This window comes from Barbus barbus, assembly GCF_936440315.1.
Source record: "Barbus barbus genome assembly, chromosome: 47".
NCBI classification, from domain to species: domain Eukaryota; kingdom Metazoa; phylum Chordata; class Actinopteri; order Cypriniformes; family Cyprinidae; genus Barbus; species Barbus barbus.
The window spans coordinates 12,006,691-12,026,438 of NC_136725.1; the positions used below are offsets into that span (position 1 = coordinate 12,006,691).

The 19,748-nt window shown below is 36.5% G+C and overlaps 2 protein-coding genes across 2 annotated transcripts in view; both read right to left on the minus strand.

Moving 5' to 3' along the window:
- Window positions 1-1,790, minus strand: part of LOC306865847 (1,4-alpha-glucan-branching enzyme-like) — a gene marked incomplete at both ends in the record, with an annotated part of 62,457 nt that extends 60,667 nt beyond the window's left edge. The window contains 2 exons of the mRNA XM_079410675.1: window positions 989-1,124; window positions 1,776-1,790. Of these exons, the coding sequence (XP_079266801.1) occupies window positions 989-1,124; window positions 1,776-1,790 (151 nt within the window). The remainder of the gene's footprint in view (window positions 1-988; window positions 1,125-1,775) is intronic.
- Window positions 1,791-3,866: 2,076 nt separating this feature from the next.
- The window catches only part of LOC306865770 (1,4-alpha-glucan-branching enzyme-like), a 37,325-nt gene continuing 21,443 nt past the window's right edge, over window positions 3,867-19,748 (minus strand). Inside the window, exons 3-4 of the mRNA XM_079410567.1 lie at window positions 14,438-14,553; window positions 3,867-4,271 (exon numbers count right to left, since the gene is read on the minus strand). Of these exons, the coding sequence (XP_079266693.1) occupies window positions 4,128-4,271; window positions 14,438-14,553 (260 nt within the window). The 3' untranslated portion in view covers window positions 3,867-4,127. The remainder of the gene's footprint in view (window positions 4,272-14,437; window positions 14,554-19,748) is intronic.

Sequence of the window (19,748 nt, forward strand, 5' to 3'; positions counted from 1 at the left end):
TTTTTCTTCTTGAATCCATGGAAAGTAGCAGAAACACTTAAATAACACACGTATATATCAGGTATGATTTATTTGTTTCACTTGTTGAACAGAATCTGTTGCAGGAATGTTCACATCTCTGTGGTTAGATCAGTGTTCACAATAATGTATATTTGACCTTCATTATGTATGTTTTGATTATACTGTGTTGTAAATAAAATACAAATAATTTAAAAAACTAATTTTTTCAATCTCCTCACACTCTGTCTTACCTGCCTCAGTCACAGTCACAGTGATAGGCCATTAGTAGCCTTTAGAGGAGGGCCCTTTGTCTCTCAGGTGAAAATCACTTAATATTCAAGGCCATTGCCACTCCCTCGCATATAGGCATATTATTGTAGCACACTTTGTGCTGAATACAAAAAAAATACATGTTGGTCAATAGTATGTTATAAGTAGCTGAAATAAGCACAAATATCAGGGCATGTCAAAAACATCTCAAGGGCCCCAAAATCACCTCAGACACCAGAGGGTTAAAAGAAAAATAAATGAATTAATTTTTAATTCAGATATTATTAAAACATGCTCATAAGTGGTGTATCAAAGTCTTTGAGTGCATGAATTGCATTTTTAATAAATGAATAGGGCGCCATGCAATGACCCTCATGTTTCTTTAGTAACACTCTCCAACAGCTTTTAGATGTAATCCTTTGCTGTCTGCTAGTGTAGTGATAAATAAAGTATAAGATAAACACAACCACGCTATGTAACAAAATGAAAACATTCTTAGTCTAAGTGTACTTTTTCAAATCCAGTGTAGCAAAATCACCTTGCTCACATGGATTCTTTGATCAGCAGTAAGTTTTTTCTTAAAGCCTAAAGATTAGTTCTGGCCTGGGAGCTCAGGGTTAGTGACTGGCCCGCAGAGAGGGGTGTGTTCCACTTTGCTTGTTTTGTATTATTTTGACGTGTGTGTTCTGACAGTGTTTCTGTAGATTTCATCACTCACCAAGATCCTTAATGCGAGGAAGCACATCTCTGGTGAAGTTATTGTACGAGGCAATTTTTTCCTCAGGCGAACTGATGCCCACATGGGCCTCATAGATACGAAGACTGCTGGGCCGTGGGGGTCTGGGGTGCTGGAACTGGGGGCGAGAAAGAAGAAAGGTTAGAGAGAGAAAGGGCCCAGATATCAATCCACTCTTCTTCAGTGAGCTTTGATGAGAGATTTTGCTAGAAGGTTCTGCTGAGCATCTGGGTTACCTCAAAGATCCTGATGCAACACAACACAAATATTTGACTTGATTGAACGCTTGCAACAATACAAAGGAGACCAAGTTCTCAGTCTAAGCCTAGAGTTTGAAGCTTGAAAATGTAGAAAATGCAACTTAGAGTAAAATGTTTGTTGTTGTTGTTTATTCGAAGTTTTGTCATCAACAACAATGCAAATAATATAATATAATATCTTTTATATTATATTATATTATTTGCATTGTTGTTGATGCAAATAATATAATATAATATCTTTTATTTATTGATTTATTTGATAAATCTACTTAATTTATTACCATATTATTTAATTAATTTATATTATTTAATTAATTTGGGGGAAAAAGACAGTTTAGCCTATTTTAAAAGAAAATGTCAGTTCTGAATGCAATATCATTTTAATATTATATTGGTTTTAGTATGGCAGTCTTTTTGGGTTTTATTGCCAGACATAACATAGACAATTACAAATATAGGCACACAGAAGTGAAATGCAAAAAAAGCAAGCTAAACCAATTGTGGCTCACTGAAAATGGTACCATTGCAGAAAGCAAAAAACAATATTTCCTGCCTTTAATCATGCAGCAACCGCTATAACTGCCAGATGACATTTTGTCACCAATTCATCTCCTGTAAAAAACTGGATTATGAGCATGATGCCATTGACCAGTTGCTGTATGAATGTCTGATGCCATGAATAGATATCAAAGGAAAATATGTATCATTGTCATTGTGGAAGAACCACCCATATCAAAGCCGTTTGCAAATGGTTCTTTGGCGAAACGAAGACATCAAGAGGCCGAAAGCAATTGTTGAATCGCCTCCGATTAAATTGCCTGTTTAATGTGGCGGGCCTCTTAAGAGGAGGCGGTTTCGAGTGTCATTACTAACACGGAAGAGGGGTCGCCATAAGAGCGGGGTGCTTCAGAGATGCTAATGGCTACTGATGATTAATGGTCGAGAGCCACAGGAAGGCCTGAACAACATCACGGTCCTGTAAACATCCCCTCCTGCTTTGACTAATATTGTAATCTATCTCCACACCAAAAACAAATAGTGACTTTTGAAGTAGATTAAAAATAACCAGGTGTTTCGTCAATCTTTTGGCCCTATGGACATTCAATGAAAAGTAGCAATTATGAATCTTATATGAAGTATATTTAAGGTGAAAGGACTCGCGTGTGTGTGTGTGTGTGGTGAAACTGGAACTCTTGGTTCTTGGAAGCAGCTATCAGTCGATGATGACTGGTGTGATGTACGATTCTCCACCGACCCTCTGCAGGGCAAAACCCGACTGTAATAGGTTAAACCATGCCAGAGTCCATAACTCAAACCCTCCTCCCTGACAGCTCAGAAAGCATCTGCCTGAACCCATAACACTGGAAAGCTCTGAGAGCATGTGCTTGTGTGCGAGAAACACACAGAGATACCGTGGAAGAACCAAGAAAGACACGTGTATAGAAATATGTTTTTGTGTTAAATACCTGGGTATCCCTTTTGAAATAAGGTCAAATTGGCCCACATATTTTTATGTTCAAAACTAGCATCTCTGAAGCACTGTTAGTGATTAAGTATAATACAGTGATTAAGTATAATACAGTGAAGTATTAATAGCATCTCATATTATTTGTACACAGTTATTTTAAATAGCTTCTGCCTTTTTGTTATGTCTGGTTCTCAAAACCCCGTGAGGGAAAAATGGGTTTCTCAGACTTCGTTTCAGTGGTGCAACATTTTAGTATTTGAGTTCCAACAATTTTTGACAATGAATCTCAAACAAATGAAGAAACAGCAAATTTGCCATGGACGATTGTGAAGATGAGTTTTGAATTTTCAGTAAACTTAAATTCATTTTCAGTTTTAAATTTCATAACTGTTACAGAAGTAGGATACAGACTGAGTGACGTAATGTGAACAGGTTTTATTGACAAACTTGAGGTGTTGGAATTAATCAGGTAAGTGATGATACAAGGATTCTTCGGTGTTCAGGATGGATGGTAACTTTAATATCTTTTTCCAAACGGGAGACACGGAACAGGAGTAACTGCACACCTCACCAACACAGTGGATCAGGACGAGACTCGGGAGCTGACAGACTTGGGATCGCTGGAAGACACACTTGGGATGGAACACGGCAGGTAAGTAAACAAGACGGTAAGTATCAAGCATAGAAATATGATAGCTATAGTAGTCCTCTTCGTAGGAACGAGACCGGACACTGGAGTGTTGTGAGGTGTGAGTAATTGAGGAGTGCGGGATGATTGCCATTGATGACGTGCAGCTGCAGGTGATTAGAATTCAGGTGAGGGAGTGCACTGTGATTGACTGGTGATTAAGCCTGGCCGATCTGTGACAATAACTTCAATATATAAAAAAAAAAAAAAGGTTTTCTGTTTAGGATTAGGGTTTTGTCTAGGGTTACTTGCATGTAATTATGCATAATTCATTGTTATTATAATAGTAAGTACATGTAACACGCGTAAGAAGGACACCTTAAAATAAAGTGTTACCTAATATAATATAATGCATATTTTCTTTCTTTCTTTCTTTCTTTCTTTCTTTCTTTCTTTCTTTCTTTCTTTCTTTCTTTCTTTCTTTCTTTCTTTCTTTCTTTCTTCGTGATTAAACCTGGTTAATTTATTACCATATTATTTCAGTAATTTATATTTTTCTAAGTGTCTTCAAGTGTTTAGTTTTGGCAAACTGCATGAAAACCAGTGGGGTTCAATTTGACCCCTTACACGTCCTAAATGAGAAAAATAAAGAGTTTACCCAGTGTTTGAATATCAAACAAGTGTCAAATTGACCCCAACACAATTGTAGTGTCTTGAATAATTGCCCAGAATAATTGTATTGTGTGTATTCTGCTGTATTACTATTCAGCTGTGTACACTCACCTGGTATGGCTGTGGAGGGTCCCAGTGAGTCCAGTCATAGGTGACAGAATCTAGTGTTTTTGTGACATATTTGGCCCATGGAGAGATCCGAAACAGACATTTGCCTGTTTTAGTCAGGACTACAAGCTACACACAGAAACGACAAATGTGAAATCTTAAAATTTTCATGGTTAAGTTTTTGATGCAAAACAGAGGCATACAGTATAGGGGGGGGGGGGGATCCTCTGCTGATTTTGTACGTTTGCCCACTGACAAAAAAAATATCAGTCTATAATTTTAATGGTAGGTTTATTTGAACAGCGAGAGACAATAACAACAAAGAAATCCATAAAAACGTATTTCAAAAAAACGTATAAATTGATTTGCATTTTAATGAGTCAAATAAGTATTTGATTCCCTATCAATCAGCAAGATTTCTGGCTCCCAGGTGTCTTTTATACAGTTAAGGACCTGAGATTAGGAGTACTCTCTTAAAGAGAGTGCTCCTAGTCTCACCTTGTTACCTGTATAAAAGACAACTTGTCCACAGAAGCAATCAATCAATCAGATTCCAAACTCTCTACCATGGCCAAGACCAAAGAGCTGTCCAAGGATGTCAGGGACAAGATTGTAGACCTCGGTCTGGGGCTCCATGCAAGATCTCACCTCGAGGAGTTTCAATGATCATGAGATCGGTGAGGAATCAGCCCAGAACTACACAGAAGGATCTTGTCAATGATCTCAAGGCAGCAAGAAATCCAGTCTGTAGCCTTCTGTCTGCTCACCACCAGATCCATGATCCATTGCACTGATTACACATACACAGCTGAATCCATTCAGACACGCTTTATAAGCCTTGGACTTCCTCTTCCAGATCGCCGAGTATTGTTCTAGCGTTTAGCACTCTCTCAGTGTTAGCTGCCTTACCGAGCCATTCTGCGTTTCTGTTTAGCCTCAAGTATTGTACTGCGTTTATCACTCACCTAGTGATAGCTGCTTTACTGAGTCTAGTTTCCAGTTTTAGTTAGTCTTGTCATTCCGTGTTGCCTTGTTTCCTGTTTCCTGATTCCTGCTTGTGTATCTTGGATTAACCCTTGTCTCGCTATTCGGACTCTGTTTGTACCTCCTTTGGATTATTGCTCATGTTATTGGACTATCCCTTTTGTCAAGCCCTCTGGATATTGTTCGTTGATCAAAGACCCACGCTTGACCTAGGATTACTCTTTGTCTTGTCTGTGTTATACCTGTTTGTCGATGTTTTGACCCTGCCTGTATTTTTGACCACGTCTTGGAATAAAGCTGGCAAAGGGATCTGCACGTCTCACGCCTCGTTCGCCCGTTTCACATATATTCACCAAAAAAAAACAATTGGTAACACACTACGTCGTGAAGGTCTGAAATCCTGCAGCGCCCACAAGGTCCCCCTGCTCAAGAAAGCACATGTACAGGCCCATCTGAAGTTTGCCAATGAACATCTGAATGATTCAGAGGAGAACTGGGTAAAATTATGGTCAGATGAGACCAAATTCGAGCTCTTCAGCGTCAACTCAACTCGCCGTGTTTGGAGGAGGAGGAATGCTGCCTATGATCCCAAGAACACCATCTCCACTGTCAAAAGTGGAGGTGGAAACATTATGCTTTGGGGGTGTTTTTCTGCTAAGGGTACAGGACAATTGCACCGCATCAAAAGGACGATGGACGGGGCCATGGCATTGAAGCCTTCCAGGGCATTGAAAATGGGTCATGAATGGGTATTCCAGTATGACAATGACCCAAAGCTCATGGCCAAGGCAACAAAGGAGTGGCTCAAGAAGAAGCACATTAAGGTGCTGGAGTGGCCTAGCCAGTCTCCAGACCTTAATCCCACAGAAAATCTGTGGAGGGAGCTGAAGTTTCGGGTTGCCATACGTCAGCCTTGAAACCTTGATGACTTGGAGAGGATCTGCAAAGAGGAGTGGGACAAAATCGATCCTGAGAAGTGCAAACCTTGTGGCCAACTGCAAGAAACGTCTGACCTCTGTGCCAACAAGGGTTTTGCCAACAAGTACTAAGTCATGTTTTGCGAAGAAGTCAAATACTTTTTTCACTCATTAAAATGCAAATCAATTTATAACTTTTTTAAAATGCGTTTTTCTGGAATTTTTTGTTGTTATTCTGTCTATCACTGTTCAAATAAACCTAGCATTAAAAAAGACTGATCATTTCTTTTTCAGTTGGCAAACGTACACAACCAGTAGGGGATCAAATCATTTTTTCCCCACTGTACATAAAAATTAATGCTGGGCAAAAATTATTTGCAATTAATTGCATCTAAAATAAAGGTTTTGTGTACATAATGTGTGTATACGGTGTATATTTATTATGCATAGTGCTGCTTGAAAGTTTGTGAACCCTTTAGCTTTGTCTATATTTCTGCATAAATATGACCCAAAACATCATCAGATTTTCATATAAGACCTGAAAGTAGACAAAGAGAACCAAATCAAACAAGTGAGAGAAAAATATTTTCTTTATAATTTATTTATTGAGAAAAATGATCCAGTGTTACATATCTGTGAGTTGCAAAAGTATGTGAATCTTTGCTTTCAGTATCTGCTGTGACCCCCTTTTGCTGCAGTAACTGAGGGTAACGTTTCTTATAAATTCTGATCAGTCCTGCACAATAACATGTAGGAGTTTCAAGCAGCACTGTATGTATAAATACACATACATGAATGTATATATTTAAGAAAAATATGTTTCTATATTTAATATATTTATATTTAATATAAATTATATGAATATAAACATATATATGTAAATATTGTCTAAATATGTACCGAATATGTGTTTCTTTATATATACATGATAAATATACACACACATATGTTAAATAAACAAAACCCTTTATTTTGGATGAGATTAATTTCAATTAATTGTTGCCCAGCATTACTAAAAATAAAGATATATATTTTTATCACACAGTCGTTCAAAAATTTGGGATCAGAACAATTTTTTATTTTATTTTTTGGAAAGAAATTAAACTATCATTCAGCAAACATTATATTGATCAAAAGTGACATTTAGAATGTTACAAAATAATTCTATTCCAAATAAGTGCTGTTCTTTTTAACTTTATATTAATAAAAGAATCCTTAAAAAATGTACGGTTTTCACAAGATATTAAGCAGCTCATTGAAAATAAGATTAAATATTTCTTGAGCAGCAAATTAGCATATTAGAATGATTTCTGAAGGAAAATTCACCAAAATATTTAATGGTTTTTAATGTATTATTGATCAAATAAACACACCATTGGCGAGAAGAAGATACTTTCTTCAAAAACAATGTTTCGGACCCCAAACTTCTGAATGGTAGTGTGTATTTATATGCACACATATATACATTTTAAAAGATTGAATGCTGTATATTATGCTAAATATATTTTCCATGCAATTCCTTTGGGGTTCCTGTGCGCTGCTAGTTGTTGCCAGTAGTTGTTTAAAAGCACCATTTATTAAAAAGGAAATATTGAGAGCTTTTCATCTAGATCCTAAAAACAGCTCTTTGTCATAACCATGCCACATTTAATTAATATTATTACAAAATCCGTTCCCCATCCAATGCTCTTTTCCAAACCACCTCTCTTCATAAGCCTACCTGATTCAGTAAAAACCCATGCAAGCACACACACACAAACACCAGGTGGACAGGTGTTTGGTGATGAGAGCTGACAGAGGGGAGGAGAGGAGTAGAAGAAAACAAAGCACTTTAAGAAGGTCCATCATAGCTTTCAATCTCTCGGGGGGCAGCTTGGAGATTGTCACAGATCGATAGCTGCTCTGGAGAGACATTGGGGTGGGACGAAACATCCTTAAACCGCTCTGTTCGGCTTTGCGCAGACTATTACCAAGCTAAGAACATACCATCGCTTTACTGACAGCAGAAATAACACTGTGACTTTGAGAAAGAATGACAGAGAAAGATATAGAGAGAGAGATGACTTGGAGAGTGACTGTGAAAAGCAAGAGGAACAGAGTTCACCAGTAGACTTCTGGAAGAAACAGGGTTCTCAGAAAAGAGGGTAGAAAAGCGATCACTGGGATGGTAGCTTTTCAATAGGTACACTTTTGTACCTTATTTACGTCTAATAGTACCTTAAAGATACATATTAGTACCTGAAGTGTATATATTAGTACCTAAATGGTACACATTACTTTTTTCTTGGATGCACCAACATTAACAATTGTCTAACATTAAAATGTTATGGATATTGAAATTCTGTACTAGTTAATCTTAATACATTAAATTATACATTAAATTACAGTTTAATAAATAATTAAAAGCTACAAACTAAAGAAATTTTAAATGCTTTAAGTGAATCACATTAAGAGAGCATTAAAAACTAGATTTAAAAAAAGTGAACTGAACCATGATGGTCATTAATTTTTCCATGAGTACACAACTCTGTTGAAAATAAAAGCGTTGCGAGCTGGTAGTGAACAGTTACAACAGCTTGGTCAAGCTGGAAGACCAGCAAGACTTGAATAAACCATCTTGGATAGGCTAGAAGACAAGCAAAACCAGATGAAACCAGGTAAGACCAGCATCCACCTTAGGCTGGTTTATTTAAATATTTATTTTCAAAGAAAGGTTTCAAACAAAGTTCTACAATCAAACTGAGCCAGTTTACTTTGTAGCGAATAGTTTTCTAAAATGCATATAGAAAAAATAGGGTAAATATACTGTACTTCCAGGGCCAAGTTACTGAAAATAATATTACAGTTGAGTTTTATACAGAGTGAATGCGTTTATGTTGGTGCTACATAATTACAGAAGCTGTATCTGGCAGGTACATTTCTCAGCTGTATAGAGTGAGCCAGACAGGACCATTTATGGATTAGCATGAGTTTAATTTAGAGTGAACGAACAATCTCGTCTGCATTTAGCACAAGAGTAAAGTTCACCTAGGCACTTTTCATCTTCAAAGTGACATCAGACCTTTAATTATATTTCATTCCTATCAAAGCGCCCTCCCTCTGATCTGTCATAACACTCTCCGCCTGAGTCCAGCCTCAAATCTCAATCAATCAATCAATAAGAAAAGGACCTGGAGGGTTAATAGGGCTCCTGAGTAAACATCTGGACATTTCTGTGTGTAGACGGAGAGATATGGAGGGTTTAAGTTGCTTAGGCTTTTCTCACTTCATGCACACACACACACACACACACACACACAATCTCTTCCCACACACTTTCAGCAAGAAGAAACACCTAGAAAATTCTCCTTTCTCCTCACTTCCTTCAGACTCCAGTTAACAGTGTTTTGATTTCCCTCGAGACGACGACTATACCCCTGAACCAGCAGTCTGGAGTCACTGAGGTATCTCTCAACAAACCGAAGCACAACAAAAAGAATGTACCCACATAGAGAATTAATCATGGCCTTGCAGGAGAGCTTGCTTTGAGATCTCTGAGCCACCCGGGAATCTGTATTGATCACCTTCGGCTGCTAAAAGTCTTTGAGCATCTAGTGTTCCTGGTGTTTTTAAAATGCAATATCACTACACAGGGTATTGAAATATTCATGCCTGAATAAATGAGGTTCGGGCTTGTTGGTAAAAAAAAGAAAAAAAGCTTGAGTTGATTTTAACTATCGCTTACAGCAGGTTTCAAATTCATTTGGCACCCAGCAGAAGGCCATTTGTGGAAAATGCATTAGGTAACATTGATTAAGGGGACGATGAAAGGGAAACATTGAGGGCACGTGCATGCACCTGAGAACGTATGCATGTGTGAAACAACACTGACAAACGACGGAGTTTTACACTAAATCAGGTCTACTGATCGATACACTCATGCACTGATTGTCATTGGGATGCTGAAATTAATTAATGAGTAATCAGTATTTTTTCCTATTGTGCATCAGAAAGTAGGCGTTGTTTCTATAAATTAGCCTAAAGTTTAAATAATTATCTATATAACTACTATATACCACATATACCTACTAATTTAAATATCAAATGAATATCAAATAAAATATCAGTTCAACTAAAAAAAATATATATATATTGTGAATCATAAAAGGACAAAATTATAATTTCAAATTTTATATACACAGTAAAAAGTATTGATGTAAATACAACAAAGATTATAAGAGTACATTTTACAAGAAATTAATATTTAAGTTTTCCTACTTTAAAATTTCACATTTACCTGAACGTGTTACTTGTTATTTCTTTGTAATAACTTGTGAAATTTACTAGAAATTAAATATATTAAAGGGTTACTCCACCCAATAATGAAAATTTTGTCATTAATCACTTACCCCCATGTCATTCCAAACCCGTAAAAGCTTTGTTCGTCTTCGGAACACAATTTAAGATATTTTACCAGGAGGCTTGTGACTGTCCCGTTGACTGCTAAACAATTAACACTGTCAAGGCCCAGAGAAGTATGAAAACATCGTCAAGATAGTCCATCTGCCATCAGTGGTTCAATCTGAATGTTATGAAGTGACGAGAATAAGCGTAAATAAACGTAAAAAACATATCCGTCTGGAACAGCTCACATAGAACAGTGTACGCAGTTTGCATAAAGTGGGTATTCTCCAAAATGACGATACGGTGGCTCAGAGGAGACAAATTGTTGAATAAAGTCGTAATTACATAATCACGGTAAATGATTAATGACAAAATTTTCATTCTGGGGTGGAGTAACCCTTTAAGAGTGAATGTTTTTCTATATAACATTTTTTTCAGTGTATATATATATATATATATATATATATATATATATAGTATATGTACAGTATATACCTTGTTTAAAATTTTTGGGTCAGTAAATTTTCAATGGTACATAATTATCTATATACCTTCATATTTAAATATCAAATAATCAAAGTAAAATATAAACAATAGATATTTAAATTTAAATTTGCGGTCAAATATTTTACGCTCTCTAAGGCTGCATTTATTTTTTCAACAATACAAATAAATCAGTATAAAATCAATATTCTGCAATATTATTATAGTTTAAAACTAAAAAAGTTGTCTATTTGAATATGTTTTAAAATGTTGTAAAATGATGCTTATTCATATGATGGTAAAGCTGAATTTTCAGTATTAGTCCAGTCTTCAGTGTCATTTGACCCTTCAGAAACCAATTCTAATATACTGATTTAGTGAAAGAAACTTTTCTTATTATAATAAATGCTGAAAACAGTTGCACTGTTTAATATTTTTGTGTATTTTTTGATGAACAGAAAGTTACAAAAAAACAAAAAACTATTTGAACACACACATACATAAAAATAAAAAAAAATTAAATGAACAAAATTGTAGTATGGTTAAAAAAAAAAGAAAAAAAAAAGAGCTATATTATTATTTTAGAATGACTTTAGATAATTTTCCATATTCAGTAAAAATGAGTTGTTCATGCTTTCTGCTCAAAACCAGCTGATTATTTTATATACAGAAGGTTAGAAAAGAGGTCAATACACACAGATTACACACCTCCAGCATGCCTGAAGGAGAATTCGAGGTAGGCGAGAAGACACGGACCTGGTGAGAATGAGAAAAACTTACCGGAGCGAGAGAGATACAATTTAATCAGAGACTCCAACAGGATATTCTAAAGGAAGGAAGGGCAAGAGAGACAAAAGTGCACTCCTTGCTGAAATTCAGCCGCCCCAGTTTCCATATGTTAAACCTGGCCGCCCACCCCCCATTAAAATCTCTCCCTGGATCCCCTCTGCAGGCTTAAAGAAGCTGTGTATGACAGCCAATTACCTTATAGAAACCTCCGCACAGACCCAGGACTCCATCTGTCCATCTAACACCCAGTGAAAAAGAGAAAATTCTGCCACTGACCGCTTTTGTGGACATAAATGGACTTCAATTCCACTCTCGATCACTTGCTCCAAGACTCACTCACCTCCCATTTTCTCTTCTCAATAATGGGCAAAAATAAAGTGTTTCTCAACCCTTTAATTTCAGCCTAAATAAATAAAAAAAGATAAATAAAAATTAAAAGGACACAAAATCTCAGTACACTTTACCCCAGTAAGGAGAAGAAAACTGCGGGAAGCAGGACTCACAGCTGTAACATGAAAAACACCCTTAAAGTAAATGATTTATGACATAAAAGTTCATGAGCAAACATCTCAGGGTTAAATTAAAGAGATGGAGGCCATCGAAAAAAAAAAAAATGGGTTGGGTGAGGAATACAAATTAAGCATAAAGGACAATTATATCAATTTTGAAAAGTGGATCTTAAGGAAAGACACTACAGGTAAAATCATTATTATTATTATTTTCTCATGTACTAGTCAATTTTGAGATTTTGCTTCCAAAACATGTCTTCTTTCAGACTAATGGAAAGAAATCATCCAAAATACACATTTAAGTGTTTATTATACTTTATTTCTGAGGTCCAGGGATCTCCAACCCTGGCGATCTCCTGGAAAGCAGTCCCGCAGACTTCAGTTCCAACCTTGCTCCAACACACCTGTCTGTAATTATCAAGCAGCCCTGAACCAAAGCCACTGGACGGCAAGCCAGCGACCTTTAGCCAAAAAAGCATAATGGCTAATGTTAACGCTGCGGCTTTGGCAGTAAGCAGGGAAGAAGACCAGAGGCCTTTTTTTTTTTGGAATGGATGTAAATGAAAGAGAGTCTTATTTCATATAATTTATATAAATAAATAGCATATCATTTAATGAATCGACAACCTGAATTATTTAAATTATTATATTATACTGTTATATTGTTTTATGTTGTTTAATGAAAATAAGATATGTTCTTTCTATGGCTTCCAAATTTCAATAAATAAACTTGAAATGTAATGATTTGTGAATGCTGCACATGATGATATAATGCATTTTAATAAAGAAATGTAAAATAATAATAATATTAATAATAAAAATAAATATTTGAATAAATAACAAGGTATTCTTTGTATGGCTTTAAGATTTCAACAAATTACAGAGTAACTAGTATCAGTGTTATGCATGACCAATCATGCTGTTTTTTTATCTTAAATTTTAAATTGCAGTGACCAGTAAATGACCAGCAATTCACACTCATTTTTACTGTGCGACGTAAACTGTAACTGACTGTCGTAGAACTGTGACAGCAGCCACAGCCTCAGCCATTGTATGATTGGCTGAGGTGACCCATGTGATCCAAGTTAGCCAATGATCCAAGTTTTCTAATGGTAAGTACAGACCCTCTCGTCTCCCAATAGGACAATCTCTGCCCTGAACACCTTGATTAGCTGGTTCAGGTGTGTTTGATTAGGGTTGGAACTGAAATCTGCAGGACAGGAGCTGTAGTCTATCAATTTATGTAGATTTCAAATACAATACATACAAGGCCCTTTTTCAGAATATGTTTTCCCTCTCACTTCAGTAGGACTTTCGTACAACAAAGTCAAATTTTTATTATTTTATTCCTAAAAAATAAAAAAAAAATTCTGTTGACAGAATTTTCTGATTTATGGAGGGATAAAAACATATCTAAAATCCCATCATTAAAAACTTTTTTAATAAAAAAATAAGAAGTTTGAACCTGGGTGTATCCAATATCGGAAAAGAGAGTTTTTTTTTTTTAAATCTTACCAATATTAAAAAAAACTAAATAATACAAATAAAATCAGATAACTGATATGGTACTTTTACAGTATATTGCGCATCCCTAACTGAGATACAAAATAGTGTAACTAATTGTGTAACTATTAAAATAATTGTCTTACAAACAAACCCAAAAGGCCTGAAATGAAAATGAACTGTAGTTGATCTGAGCTCAGCTGCAGCAGCACTAATGTGATCCGATCAACCTCCGGTGTCCGGCGGAGTCAGGGTGCTTCAAAACCCATAACATGGCGCTGCGGCAAACTGTGCTGGACATGTGTACCCCCGCCAACTCTGGCAAATGGGAACTTGTTGGGCACTCAATGTTCCCATCTGCTCCCTCTTCCCATCAACCCCAGATTAACCCTAAGAGCCAAGTCAAGCAGCTTTGCCCCACAAATGCCACCCAGACCTGCCAATGACCGTCGGTCTTTTGGGACAGAGAGAGCCAAGATCCCGTTCTGCTTTAGCAGAGCAGCTAACAGCTCCTAATCAGGTTGAAGAGACACACAACCTCTCACTAATCCAAATGATACCTCACAAGTTGTGAAGAGGAAAACTGTGGCCCATAGAACAGCTTTCAAATTCCAGTAATGACCAGCCCATATCTTTTGAGATGCACTTTAGATGTTTATATTGATATAAACTGCATCATACAATACAAATATTATGATGCCGTGAGGTGGCGTGATGTATTTAGTACCTTGAATTTGGTCAGGTGCTTGATGGCAGGAGATTTATCCACTTTTGGAGAGAGGTATAATTCCCATTTCCCATATTCTTTCTGCATGAAAGGGTGAGAATGTTTGTCCCAGGAATCTGAAGGTAAACATATTTAATTATTAAAAAATTGCTTGATTATTTATGACACACACACACACACACACACACACACAAATATAATATCAAATTAAAGGGCCCTTAATTAAGTTAAAAAAAACTTTGTCAGTCAGAAAATATATTTTCTTGCAAGTATGACTACCCACATTGCACCTGGGCCACTTAACTACAGACATGTTTCCACAGAGCTATCTTGAGTGGTTTCTTTTGTGGCATCCTTCCATACATGTGTTATGAAGAGCTCTTGATATGGTTGACTGGTGCACATTTACTCTGTTCTTGAACTCTGTAGCTCCTCAAAGTGACTGCTCTTACATGTTCTTTACAATGACAAGTCTTTCTTCTCCATCTGGACAAGTAACACAAACTTGGACTCTTAGATATTGTGCTTTTTCTTAGATTATATAATAAGTCACACTTTATTTTAAGGTCCTACTCCTACGCCAAACTCCTAATTTGCTGATTATTAATAGTTAGTATAGTACCGGTAGTTGTTAAGTTTAGGAATTGGGCAGGATTCGGGATGTAAAATATAGTCATGCAGAATATGTGCTTTATAAGTACAAATAAACAGCCAATATGTTAAAGGCATGCTATTAAGCAACTAGTTAATTTTGAGAACTGGTCCGTATACTAAAATGTTAACATGTATTAGTTTACTTCATTACCAAGACAATTTAGGTAAACTCATAGCACCTCTTAAAGAGGCCCAAGAGCAGGCCTTTTTTTTTTTTCAAAATGAGGATTTCAGGAAGTCTTTATACTAAATTGAAAAAAATTATTTAATGTGAAGTATAAGCAATATCCCACTCGTACCAGTGCGACATGGCTGTATATCGTCACGGCTGTGATTCGGCCGTAGGTAATCACAGTGTGTAATCACAGTCGAGCTTTAAATAGGAAAAATATCGAAACTCTTTGGTCATTTTTGAGCAAGATGCTAATGGTCTAATCAGATTCAATTATCTATGCAAAGCTAAGCTAAAAGTGCTACCGCCAGACACGGAGATCGGCTGAATGGATTCAAAAATGGTAAAACTCAACTGTTTAACTCTAGGGGAGTTGTAAAATGAGCCTATTTCCAAAAAAAGTGGAGTGTTCCTTTAACAGTTTGATGGCAGGAGTGTGCAAATATATAAGAAACAACAACTGACTGCCTTTAAAAACCCTCTTTGTGCAGAGCTACTTCCTTTTACCATGGATTCAAATCTTAAATTGTCACTTTAAGTGCTGAGCCCAACCCTACCTAAAGCGAAAACATCACTTTAGAACTAGTAACGAAGAAACATTGAGTTGCTTCACTGAAAGCTCATTGCATTATGTAGAGTATTATGAGAGAGAGATGGACTGAGCGAGTGTGATTTACCTGCCTCTGATACAGCATTTATTCTTCAGCTCAATCCCATATGCACAATTAAACAGTTTCAATGCCTGCTGACAAAAGAGATATCTTTGTCGTACTATCTTTTCATCTGCTAAGGGGGATTTCTGATGACAGCGCTGCTCAGTGCATTTGTTTGCTGCTTCTTACAAGCTGTTGTTGAAAGTAAAAATATCCTTGTTTACAACCCTGTTTCAGTCTCTTTCAATATAAAAGTTGTTACTGCTGACTCATAAAAAACAGTCTCTTGTCGCCATCTAATGTTGGAACAATGTAACTAAAATCACCATCACGAAAACACATACACACACACACACTTTTGTTTTTGTGAAAAGTGGGGACATCCCATAGGTGTAATGGTTTTTATATTGTACAAACTGTATGTGCTATTGCCCTACACCTAAACTTAGCCCTCACATGAGACTGTGCATTTCTATTCCCCCCCCCAAAAAAACTCACTCTGTATGATTTATAAACATTTTGAAAAGTGGGGACAATGTCCTGAAAAGTCACCTTCACCTTGTAATACCTGTGTCATTACACAAATTTATCCTCATTTGTCACAAAAACGCGCACACACACACACGCAGAACCATTTCCCAATCCTAAATACTATAATTAAATACTACTATTTATTATATAGAATATTATTTTTTGAATAATAATATTTAATAAACAACAAAAACAGCCAGCATAAAAGTTGCTACATAATTCGCTCTGACATACAACATTAAAGTTATATAAAATAGATTTTGCGCTTAGCCAAAACTATTTGGTGTCTAATTGATTAATGAGACCAAAGACTGCCCGTTAGATTTACCCAAAACAAATTATATCTCATCCTTAACCACTATAGAGACATCTGAGCCAGAGGTAAATTCCAGAAGAGCTGGCCCGAGGTGAGGCTGCTCTCGGCGGGTTAATGAGTGCTGAACGGCTGCTGACGCCCTTGAGCTCACATCTCTGAAAACAAAGAAGCAAATTTATCTTCAAGATTTATCCTTAAGATTTCAAAGTTATCTTTATTAACAAAATGCATATTGGAGGTCTAAACAAGTATTATATATATATATATAATCTTAAAACTACATTTTGTGACACAAAAACAGTATTATTTATAAAATTATAGTGGATTTGGGCATCCGCCATGTCACTCACTGTGAGAAATACCACAAGCGGGAATGGATGGAGCTCTGTTATCACTAGAATATTGCACTCCTCTCAGCCAAACAGATTCGAGGACCAGAAAGAACTGTTAAAGGGTTACTCCATCCCAAAATGAAAATTTTGTCATTAATCACTTAGTCCCATGTTGTTCCAAACCCGTAAAAGCTTTGTTCGTCTTCGGAACACAATTTAAGATATTTTGGATGAAAACCCGGATGCTTGTGACTGTCATTAGTGCCATCAGTGGTACAACCGTAAAAAAAAAAAAATAATGACTTAATTCAACAATTCGTCTCCTCATTGAATAAAGTTGTCATTTTTGTTTTCTTTGCGTACAAAAATCATTATCGTAGCTTTGTAAAATTATGGTTGAACCACTGATAGCTGATGGACTATTTTGATGATGTCTTTCATACTTTTCTGGGCCTTGACAGAGTTATTTACTTGGCAGTCAATGGGACAGTCACAAGCCTCCCGGTTTTCATCCAAAATATCTTAAATTCTGTTCCAAAGACGAACAAAGCTTTTAAGGGTTTGAGACGACATGGGGGTGAGTGATTAATGGCAAAATTTTCATTTTGGGATGGAGTAACCCTTTAAATAAAATGGAATATTTGTGATTGGGCAATGCTAATCAGGCAAACCTTGACCTCTTGACGAACAACCACTTCAAACATGGGAGACCATAATAAACTGAACATATCAAATGATTGAAATGTCACATGATACAGCCCAGACTTACAAAATAAAAGTAAAATGTTCAGACATGGCGTCTGTACCAGTAAAACGTAAATATTAAATATTCCAATTGTTCACATATTCACATGTGAATATTGTCATGTGATAAAATTTCCTTTGAGTTTCTGAGTTTTAGGGCCAGATTTACTAATAGCTTGTGCCAATTTTCATTTTTGTATGAACTATTACTTTAAGAATAACTTACACTGCTTAGAGCGAAAGAGAGGGAAAAAACTACATTTTAGAGCACAATTTCAGATTCTGTCAAAACTGGCTAAGAATCTGCATACTTTTGCAGAGCAAAGTATATTTACATGGCCCTTAAAACCAGATCCATTCATCCATGGCTTTAACAGTTGAATAAACGCGGAGGCAGAGGGTAATGAAAATGCAGAGTGCCGTACAGCAGCTGACTTTACAGACTCTCTCAGACTGTTCATTCAGTTTCTGGGAAGAAAGCCACGCAAGATTGTGTGACCCCCTCTCAAAGCATAAAAAAAAGAGGCTCTGATTTGTTGTGGATAATTTATGTCGTTCTGCCCTGTACGCCTCTGTGTATCTCTTTTCACATTACATACTCTAATGGAGAGCAGAACGCGAATATAAATAAATAAATCAATAAAAGACCAGTGCCAGTGCAATATGCCTACCCACCTGCAGCCCCCCGACACAGATCAAGACCGGCTCCCCCAGACCCAAATTTCTCTCTCCCGCTCTTTCAAACCTCTCATTCCTACTGTGAAATTGAAACCATATAATATGAGCCATGTCAAAATGCAATCTCACACCAAATTGGAAGTTGGGATTTCCTATGACACTGCCTCTGGGTCTCAGAGAGAGATAATTACAAAAAGGCATGGGGAGAAATATAAAAGGGGAGGATGTGATATAGGTGGGGGATGGTCAGGGAGGAGAGCAGCCACTGGTCATACGGATATAAGTAGTGTCACAGCGAGAGGAGAGACAACATTTTGCTTCTTTCCCAGAGGGAACAATGTGCCCTTTTCACCCGACAGTATGGATTCACTAACACCAAGAAAGGTGTGTACGTATCGATAGCAAACACACACACACACACACACACACACACACACACACACACACACACACACACTCCCAGGTACTCGATGATGGAGTACATCTGAACTGTGTGTTTTTAAAGCAGTTTTCTCAGTTTACATACTGTATATATATATACTGACCAAAGTGAATACATTTTTTTAACCATAACCATAGTACTACCATGGTATTCTTTGAGGGAACTTGTAGTATTATATAATTACCACGGTAAGGCAATTGTTCAATGTCATGGAACATATTAAAATACCATGGTATTCCCAAAGCTTTTCTGCAACTAAATAATATCACATCCAAAAGGAAAATTATGTAAAACATAACTATATAATCAGTTCTCTTTAACCACAGTTTATTCTAAATAAAAAAGGAAAAATATTTAACTTTCAAAGTGCTTGTCTGACCAAAGGACTGGCGAACTACCGATCAGGTGCTGAAATAAGTAAACAACACCAGCATAATGAGGAACCTGCTAAGATACAAAGACATCACCATGAGAAGAACCATGAACTAGCTAATCATTCACTCCTTATCATCAATTATCATTTTAAAAGGTGCTTCAGGCTTTGAAATCAATATTCTCTTCAAGGCATGTAAGCAGTGTATTAAGAGAAGACTTTGAGGGAGGATCTGCACTAATATGCATCATGTCTTTCCGCTATAATCAATAATTGCTTAAACGGCATAAGTGGAGCTCCAGGAATAAGATTCATATTTGTAAACATACAGACATGAAGTATAGATATGTACATACAAAACTGGAGTCAGGAGTTTTCACAGGTCTGGTTACCCACACGGCCTGCAGATCACAGCA